Here is a 10,219-nt window from a genome sequence, read left to right on the forward strand (position 1 = left end):
ATTCTGTTGGGTTTTTTTTTTTTTTCATCTAGGACAATGCTGTTTTGGTCACTATGATTTTGTAATATATTTTGAAATGCAGCAGTGTGAAGCCTCCAGCTCCAGGATTGTTTTGGCTAGCTAGGGTCTTTTGTGATTTCTTCCAGATTTTTTTTTTCTGTTTCTGTGAATAATGTCATTGGTATCTTCATAGGTTTTGTATTGATCTGTAGATTGCATTTTCCAATCCATAAACATGAGATGTCTTTCCATTTTGTTGTGTGTCTTCAATTCCTTTTATCAGTGCTTTTCAGTTTTCAATATAGAGATCTTGCACCTCTTTGGTTAATTCATCCCTAGGTGTTTTATATAGTTTTGTAGCTATTGTAAATGTAATTTTTCTATTTCTTTTTGGGCTAGTAATTATGGGTATACAAAAATGTTACTGATTTTATGTGTTAATTTTGTATCCTGCAACTTTACTGAATTTATGTATCAGTCTTAATGAATTTTTTTTGTGACATCTTAGAGATTTCTATATGTAAGGTCACGTAACTAAAAATAGAGAGGACACATACCGATACCAGAGACTGTATGGAAGGGGGTATATGGTAAGGGGTGGGCGAGTGGTCTCAGGAAAAAAGTGTTTACCAAATACAAGAATGTAAGTTTATTTGTAAAAATGGTACATATGGTAATATCTCTGACTGGTTACCAGGCACACAGCCTACATGCTTTGAAAAACTATGTTGTACACCATAAAGATGTACAACAATTAAATATAGACAAGAAATTATAAAATGAAATGTAAGAACCTACAGCATTGCTGTCCTTGCACCTACACCTCTCTCTGGGCCAACCATTGATTTGAGAATTATATGAAACCATGTATGGGGAAACCATTTGTGAAACATTTGGTTAGTGAATATTTTTTCCTTAATTCTGACATTTTGTTCCAAGGCTAGCATTGTTTTTTTTTATTCCATTGATAAATAGATTAGTAACCTGATAAATTAACTGATGTGAAGTCCTTGGATGGCAATGTGTTAGCCTCTCCAGATAGATATAGATAGATGATAGATAGATAGATGATAGATAGATAGATAGATAGATAGATAGATAGATAGATAGATAGATATAGATAGATAGATAGATGATAGATAGATAGATGATAGATAGATGATAGATAGATGATAGATAGATATCTTAATGGCTTCATTGCCTTAAACTGGAGTTTTGCAAATGTTCTTTAAAAAGTGATTCAAAGGCACCCACCCCTACCTCAGTTTGAGTATTTTACTCTCATCTGTTTTTTTTGGTTTGTTTTGTTTGAATTTGCTATAGGGAGTGTGCACTCACTGGAGACAGAGAGAGAGAGAAAGTTAAGAAAGCACTCTGCAGACGGGTTGACTATGCTACAATCCTTTCTCTATTTCAGGTACACATGCACACACACACACATGCTTGGAGTACTCTTCAAGCCACTGAGTCTGGGACTCAAACCATGCAGTTAGCCATGTGGGATCCAATCACTCCCGCCACCACATCACTGACTAACCCCTTTTATCTGTTTTACATTTTATTTCTGCATGCACCTTCCAAAAAATTGAAAACTGCTGCTCAATCTCTTTTGTCAATAGTTGATAAATAGGTTAATTAAAACCAGCCTTGTGACATTTAGAAAATGTGGCTCTTCAGGATTTTCATGACTGGCAAACAGTTCCACCTAATCTGCTTGTCCACAACCAAGCTATGTCACCACTGCTGGAAAAGGAAACTATAATGACCCATATTCTTTCTTCTCTAAAGCTGATCTTTTATCTGACCTTTCCCTCCACCAACCCACTCACTAGTTAATCTCTCTGGATTCCTGTCCCTCAGCTGTATGTTTAAGGTTTGTTCCCAATGTTGTCAACACTCATTAGCCTATTCCAAACAAGGATCCCCAGGGCATCCTTGTGCTTCTTCGCTCAGTTGATTCCCCAGTACATGCTCTAATAGCAGAAATAACTTTTGTCACCCTGAGTGAAGTACAGTCTGCAGTGGAAGAGGATGTTCTTTTTCTGCTTTCTCAGGTCATCGACATCATTTCTCCCAGAATAGAAAAACCGAGGACTATTCTCTACCTAAAAGTTCTTCTTTTAGCACTACTTACTGGCTCTACTTTAAAAATACAGAATGCTCAGACACTTTGATTCAGCTCCAATCTGAATATTTAAATAGCAGAAATCTGCAAATCTTCACTAAACTGATAAGGCACAGGAGCAGGAGAATACTAATTGCTACCAAGGGAAATCCTGGAAGTTTTTATATATTTATGAAAAGTAGGGTAGGACTGAGGACAAAAAATGTATTAGAAAAAATGCAGTAAATTTTGCCTTATGTTGTGATATAATTTTTTGATTTGCCTCTAAGAATATTTAGTATAAAAATCCTACTGTACCTATTTGGATAGTCAAGTAAGGAAGTGGGTTCCCTGTTTATAGAATCATTGAATTTGCTTCTCTGTGATTGTGTAGCTCAAAACTGGTACAGATGTGAACATACAACTACTTCCTGAAGATTCTAGGTTGGTAATCATGAGGTAAGGGCAATCAGACCATTGTATAACTTTTTCTGATTCTCGATTCCAAATGTGGGCAGAAATCTACTAGGAGGTCATGAAGTCAATATAGTTGGTTGCAACCAGCATGTGAAAAAAAATCTTAAATAGAATAATTTTTTTAATAATAGATTATTTCTTATGTAATAAGAAGTGTTCTGTAAAATCTTTGGTTTTGCTTTTGTTTTTATTTGGTTTTTACTTTATATTTTCTTATTTGTATATAAGTAAATTTTATGGCATATGATATGGTTTTTCAAACCATACAGGCAGTGTGTGATAATCAAATCATGGATATTACTATATGCATCATTTTATGCTTACGTTATACATAAAATATTTGCTGAAAAATATATATATAATGAATTATGGTCAAACATGCTTAAAAGCTGCTACCTTATAGATTTTTCTTGTTGTTGTTTTTTGGGGGGTTTTTTGGAGAGGTTTTTGTTATAGGGCACGTGTGCTAGCCTGAAAGACAGAGAGACAGAAAGTGAGAAATCACCTCCCAAGGAGGATGGCCATGCCGCAGTCCCTTCTCCTTCATTCTCCTCCATTCTCTTTTTGAGATCTTGGACACGCACACACATGCACTCAGTGTGAGTTTAAGCCACCAGGTCCGGGACTCGAATCACGGTTGATGAGTCCAGCGACCTAGCTGTTACACTAACTGCTGGTCCCCTGCTTATAAATGTTTATAAAAATAATAAATAGAAAAAAATCTTGAGGCTGGCCCCATAGTATAGTGGCCAAGGGAGCCAGGTCCCACAAGTCTATTGTAGTTTCAATCCCAGCCTCAGTGACTTCAAAAACACACTGGGCACATGGGCCTGCATGTCCAAAATCATGATGAGATGGAGAAATGGAGAAGAGATTGCAGCATGACCACATCCATTTGGGGGGGGGGTGCTTTCTCTCTCTCTCTCTCTCTCTCTCTCTCTCTCTCTCCTCTTTATCTCTCACACACACACACGCACACACCTCACTCTTATGAGAGCACACAATTGTGGAAATTTGGAAAAAATCTTGAATGAGTCAATAAGAACACTTTCAGATAATATAACTCTTTAACAACATAAGTTCACAAATAGAGATTTGAAATGCCCATGAGCAACTCAAATATGAAATCTTTCAGAAAACCACGAGTCAAAGATTTATATAATTTCCCCATAAAGTTCACATATCCACATATACTAAATGTTTTACAAATTATTTACTGAATTCACAGACAGTAAATCTAATCTATTGAGTTGTCAGAAATGTCCTGATGCATTTTTGCTTAGAAAAAAATACATCATGGCTTTTCTAACAACTCAATAGGAATTAATGAATCTCTAATTAAGAGTTCCTGCTTTAAATATTCAGAAGCTCCTAAAATTTCCTAAGAGTGTGATAGAATCTATCTTTACAAGAAAGCAAAATTCTGGAGCTAAAGATCCTTAATGTGTTTGAATAGGTAAATGATCACTATTGTAATCTAATATTTATTGACCCCCCTCCAGACAGATATGTAGAATGTTTCAAAGGACAAACTAACATAATCCTAATACACAAGTCTTTGGATTATAATGGAGAGACACGGGCATGGAGTCTATTGTGAAAAAGTTAGGAGCTGGCTTTTTTTTTTACATAAAAGGAATTAAGAGAGTTGAATCTGAATAAAAATGAAAGATCGCTAAGTTAAATGAAAAAGGAAAATGAAAAAGGCAGGGAAGAGTAAGAAAAACAGCGATTCTGAGAAAAGTCAAGCAGATGAAAGAAGTAGGAAAATGAATAGAATCAATTAGAAGAAAGGATAGTGAATACTGAGGGAAAGAAGCCAATATCTATTTTGGAAATAGGAAGACAGCTAGTGGTGTGTCTTTATTCACTCATTCCACAAACTTCTTGAACAAAATAAATAGATATAGATAGATACATATAAATAATGTAGAATGAATTAGGCAGACACCGCTCCATTGAATAATAACAAGAACTTTTCTACACAGGGAAAATGGGACCAGGGAGGATCGACATCATTCAAAAGGGCCATTGATCTAGATCATGTCATCAGAGGAAAAGTTCATGATCTGTTTTATCTTGTTCTCAGATTTCACCTGTCCATTTCAGAGCACCTGTTTTTCCTCGCCTCCAATTTTTCTCTTTTTCACCTGGAGACTCAAAATTTTTTTCAATGATGAAAAATAAAACCGTGTTCACTGAGTTTATCCTTCTGGGTCTAACAGATGTTCCTCAGCTCCAGGTGGCAGTTTTCACCTTTCTTTTCCTTGCCTATTTACTCAGCATTATTGGAAATCTGACTATCCTCATCCTCACCTTACTGGACTCACACCTTCAGACTCCCATGTATTTCTTTCTCCGAAACTTCTCCTTCTTAGAAATTTCCTTCACGAACATCTTCATTCCCCGAGTCCTTATCAGTATCACAACAGGGAACAAGAGTATCAGCTTTGTTGGCTGCTTTGCTCAATATTTCTTTGCCATATTCCTTGGGTCCACAGAGTTTTACCTTCTGACTGCCATGTCCTACGATCGCTACGTGGCCATCTGCAAACCCCTGAATTACATGACCATCATGAGCAGCAAGATCTGTATTCAGCTGGTTCTCTGCTCTTGGCTGGCTGGATTGATGGTTATTGTACCACCAATCATCCTGATGAGTCAGCAGGACTTCTGTGCATCCAATAGGCTGAATCACTATTTCTGTGACTATGAGCCTCTTCGAGAACTCTCCTGTTCAGACACAAGCCTTATAAAGAAGGTTGTCTATTTTGTGGCATCCGTGACCCTGGTAGTCACTCTGGTACTAATTATCCTGTCTTATACATTCATCATTAGGACTATTGTGAAGCTCCCCTCTGTCCAGCAAAGGACAAAAGCCTTTTCCACTTGCTCTTCTCATCTGATTGTCATCTCCCTTTCTTACGGAAGTTGCTTCTTCATTTATGTTAAACCCTCAGGAAAAAAGGCAGACACATTTAACAAGGTAGTAGCTCTACTCATTACTTCAGTTGCACCTTTGTTGAACCCCTTCATTTACACACTAAGAAACCAACAGGTAAAACAAGCCTTCAAGGATAGAGTCAAAAAGTTTGTAAATGTTTAAATAATTAAAGAGTTAAAACTTTGGGGCCAGGAGATGCAGGGTGGTTAAGGTGCTAGATCCCCACATGATTGACTGAGGTTCAAGTCCAGTAACAGGTGACTTGAAAATTATGCCAGGCATTTATGTGTGCGTACATGCCCAAAATCCTGAGTGGAGAGTGGAGGAGAAGGGGTTGCCGCAGGCCACTCCTCTGGAGGGGAAGCTGATTTCTCACTTTCCCTCTCCATCTCTCACTGGTTCTCTCCAGTGAGCACATGTCCTATAGCAAAAAAGAGAGAGAGAGAGATTGAGAGAATCAAAGCCTTAGTGGACGTATGTGCCATACTCTTTGCCAAGGTGCTAAATACCCAACAGAGTTAAACTCCAGTAAGAGATACATGGAAATAAATAAATTATAAACTGTTAACTGGTAATATAAAGAAATGAATAAAGTTTTATAAGTGAAAAAAAATTGTATACCTCAATCTGAGTTAGTGGTCAATAAATGACCTTAGAGGGGATGCCATTTAAACAGAGTCTTGATTAATAGAAATAAGACAAACAAAAATAGAGAAAGAAGTTTGGGAAGAATGAATATTGTGGGCAGAGCACAAAATTCTAGTCCAAGAAGACTAAGTAAATGTTACTGCCATTAATTTCAATAAAAACATAAAAGAGTCAGAAAAGAAGTTGTGGAAATGATCATTTTAGTTTTTAATGGCCATAATGTCAAAGCATCTAAATTTGGAACCAGTTTTACGGATTTAGCTATCCTTACCTTGCAGGTAGTAATAAATGATGTTGGAATGTGAGTTCATGACTAGAAGCACATACAGAACAGGCTCAAATATTAAACTCAGGCCACTCACAGTCTTGTGATTAAGGGAGTCAGATCCCACATGGCTAACCACAGTTCAAATTCTGGCCTTGGTGGCTTGAAAAACACACTGGGCACGTGAGTGTGAGTGCCCCAAATCCCAACAGGATGGAGAGATGAAAGAGAAAGATTGCAGTGTGACCATGCTCAATTGGGGGACTTTCTCTCTCTCTTTCTCTCTCTCTCTTTCTCTCTCTCTCTTTCTCTCTCTCTCTCTTTCTCTCTCTCTCTCTCTCTCTCTCTCTTCAGTAAGTGGACATATCATATGGCAATTTTTAAAAATTAAACTCTAAGTGTTCTCCAAAATTCAAAGAGCATAAGAAGACTCAGTGGTTTGCAAGGTGGTTAAGTTCCTAGACAATCACATGGCTGACTGTGGTTCAAGTCTCAGACTCAGCAGCTTGAAAATCATGCTGGGCACATGTATATGCAAGCCCAAAATCCCTAGAGAGAATGGGGGCCAGCAGTTGGCATAATAGCTATATCGCTACACTCCCATGAAGTTAACCATGGTGTGAGTCCCAGACCCAGTGGCTTAAACTCTCATCGTGCATGTGTGATACGTGCCCAAGATTCCAAAAGGAGAATGAAGGAAAAGGGGTTGGCAGCATGGCCATTCTCCCTCGGGGGTGATTTCTCATTTTCTGTCTCTCTGTCTCTCTGTGTTTCTGGCAAGCACAAGCAGCCTATAGCAAAGACCTTGCCAAGACAAAAAAAGAGAGAAAGACAGAGAGAGAATGTAGTAGAAGAGATTACAGCATGCCATCCCCCCTAGAGAGATGATTTCTTGCTTTCTCTCTCTGTACATATATATATACATCTGTCTCTGATGAGCACACATGCTCAATAGCAAAAAATAAATATATAAATAATAAAAATTTAAAAGGAGTTGAAGAAACAGAAGGGATAATAAGAAAGACAATAGACCTATGAAAAGAGAATATCTCAAGAAACAGAGACTGATCGCAATGTGAAATGCTATTAATATGAAGAAAGAAAGTATGAGAATTGGCAGCAAGGAAACTGTTAGTAATCTCAGCTGTTTTCAGAAAAGGTAGAAGTTAGGAGTGGGATACAAAAACGTTAGACTGTAGTGGGTAATCTGTGAGAGAGATAGAAAGTTAGAGAATAGTAAAATAGAATTATAAGAGTAAATAAAAGAATGATCCCCAAGTTAATGTCTCTCCATAGCATCCTGTGCTTTCTCATTAATAGCATCATCACCATAATGATTATATAGTTAGTCTTCATTCACCTCCAGTTTATAAGTTCCAGGAGTACAGGAATAACATCTTCTTAAACAGAATTCTGTCTACAATGTCAAGCAATGCTGTGCTCAATAAGTAGTTGTTGAATTGATGAATGAATGTTGGATGGATAGGTGAAAAAATGAATGAGGGGACCCAAAATTTTTGTTAAGTCAAGAACCTTAATCATTGGAGGGTTTATATTCTGAGATCAATAAAGTAGCAAGGTATGCCTCATATGGACTTCTAAGATCCACCTATAAAGTCCACCTGTTTTGCAGATAGGGAAACCGAAGCACAGAGCAATGAAGTTACTTGTGCAAGGAACACAGCTAAGTGCCTGAACTGTAATCTGAAGCCAAATCTAGAGGCTGCATCTGGCTCCCACTCTCACAGTCATCGCAGTACATTGAACTTCATAGAGACAGCACTGGGGCAAGTGAGAGTCAGATGGACACTGGGCAACTCTGTGCCTCATGGAGGAAGATTACTAAACGTGGGCAAAGAAGATCCTAAGAAGCCAAGAGGCAAAATGTCATCATAGGCATTTTTTTTTTTTTTGGAGAGATTTTCACTGTAGAGCGCATGCGCTCGCCAGACAGACAGAGAGAGACATAGAGACAGAAAGCGAGAAATCACCCCCCAGGGGGGATGGTCACGCCGCAATCCCTTCTCCTCCATTCTCCTCTCGGGATCTTGGGCACGCACGCACACGCGCCCGGCGTGAGTTTTAAGCCACCGGGTCCGGGACACGAACCACGGTCGACTACGTGGGAGTCCAGCGACATAGCCATTACGCTAACTGCTGGTTCCCATCATAGGCATTTTTTGTGCAAACTTGCCGGGAGGAGCACAAGAAGAAGCACACAGATGCTTCACTCAACTTCTCAGATTTTTCTAAGAAGTGCTCAGAGAGGTGAAAGACCATGTCTGCTAGAGAGAAAGGAAAGTTTGAAGATATGGCAAAGGCAGACAAGACCCGTTATGAAAGGGAAATGAAAACCTATATCCCTCCGAAAGGGGAAACAAAAAAGAAGTTCAAGGATCCCAATGCACCCAGGAGGCCTCCTTCAGCCTTTTCCTTGTTCTGTTCTGAATATCACCCAAAAATCAAAGGAGAACATCCTGGCCTGTCCATTGGTGATGTTGCAAAGAAATTGGGAGAGATGTGGAATAACGCTGCTGCAGATGATAAACAGCCTTATGTGAAGAAGGCTGCTAAACTGAAGGAAAATTATGAAAAGGATAATCCTGCATACCAAGCTAAAGGAAAGCCTCATGCAGCAAAAAAGGGAGTTGTCAAGGCTGAAAAGAGCAAGAAAAAAGAAGGAGGAGGAGGAAGACGAGGAAGATGAAGATGAAGAAGATGATGTTGATGAATAAGTTGGTCTAGTGCAGTATTTTTTTTCCCTAGTCTATAAAGCATTTAACCCCCCTATACACAACTCACTCCTTTTAAAGAAAAAAATTGAAATGTAAGGCTGTGTAAGATTTGTTTTTAAAAGTACAGTGTCTTTTTTTGTATAGTTAACACACTACCAAATGTGTCTTTAGATAGCCCTGTCCTATTTTCTTTTCTTTTTCTTTCTTTCTTTCTTTCTTTTTCTTTTTTTAAGAGAGGTTTTTGGGTTTTTGCTATAGGACATGTGCACTCACCAGAAAGATAGAGAGAAACAGAGAGACAGAAGCAAGAAATCACCCCATAGGCGGGATAGCCACACCACAATCAATCCCTTCTCCATTCTCCTCTCGGGATCTTGGGCATGCACACACACGTGCTCAGCATGAGTCCTGGGTCCAGGACTCGAATCGCAGTCGACTACATGGGAGTTCAGTGTCAAAGCCATTATACCAACTGGTGGTACCGCCCTGTCCTATTTTCAATAGCCACTAACCTTGCCTGGTACAGTATGGAGATTGTAAATTGTCATGGAAATTTAAAGCAGGTTCTTGTTGGTGCACAGCACAAATTAGTTATATATGTGGATGGTAGTTTTTTCATCTTCAGTTGTCTCTGATGCAGCTTATATGAAATGTTTTACTGTTAACTGAACACCACTCTAATTGCAAAAAATAAATAAATTTTTAAAAAATAAAATAAAGTTGCAGTTGACATTCTGAATGCTTCCAAGTAAATACAATTTCTTTTTATTTAAAAAAAGAAGAAGAAGAAGCCAAATCTATTTGGTACCAGAGCCCAATTATTCAACCACTGAGACACACAGTCATTATAGTTGGTTTTAGCATTCATTCTCTGTGTTTCTAAGCATTCTGAGTAACCTTGACTTTTTACCTATCTTCACTTTCCCAAGCTCTCAACAAGCTTGATTAGAAGAAACCTTCAGGACATACATTCATTTAGGAAGGAGGAAGCATGCAGAAACTCATATTGTCCCATTCTATGGCTCTTGACTTCTCTCAAGACGCTT

At 38.3% G+C, this 10,219-nt stretch overlaps 1 protein-coding gene across 1 annotated transcript; it reads left to right on the top strand.

Moving 5' to 3' along the window:
• The first annotated feature begins 4,757 nt into the window (after positions 1 to 4,757).
• On the top strand, positions 4,758 to 5,687 carry LOC102490740 (olfactory receptor 2AP1). Its single transcript, XM_006165557.1, has one exon. It carries the CDS (start codon positions 4,758 to 4,760, stop codon positions 5,685 to 5,687), a length of 930 nt encoding a protein of 309 aa, XP_006165619.1.
• Positions 5,688 to 10,219: the final 4,532 nt, after the last annotated feature.

Source organism: Tupaia chinensis, unplaced genomic scaffold, assembly GCF_000334495.1.
Source record: "Tupaia chinensis unplaced genomic scaffold, TupChi_1.0 Scaffold143970_1, whole genome shotgun sequence".
In the NCBI taxonomy this organism is placed as follows: domain Eukaryota; kingdom Metazoa; phylum Chordata; class Mammalia; order Scandentia; family Tupaiidae; genus Tupaia; species Tupaia belangeri.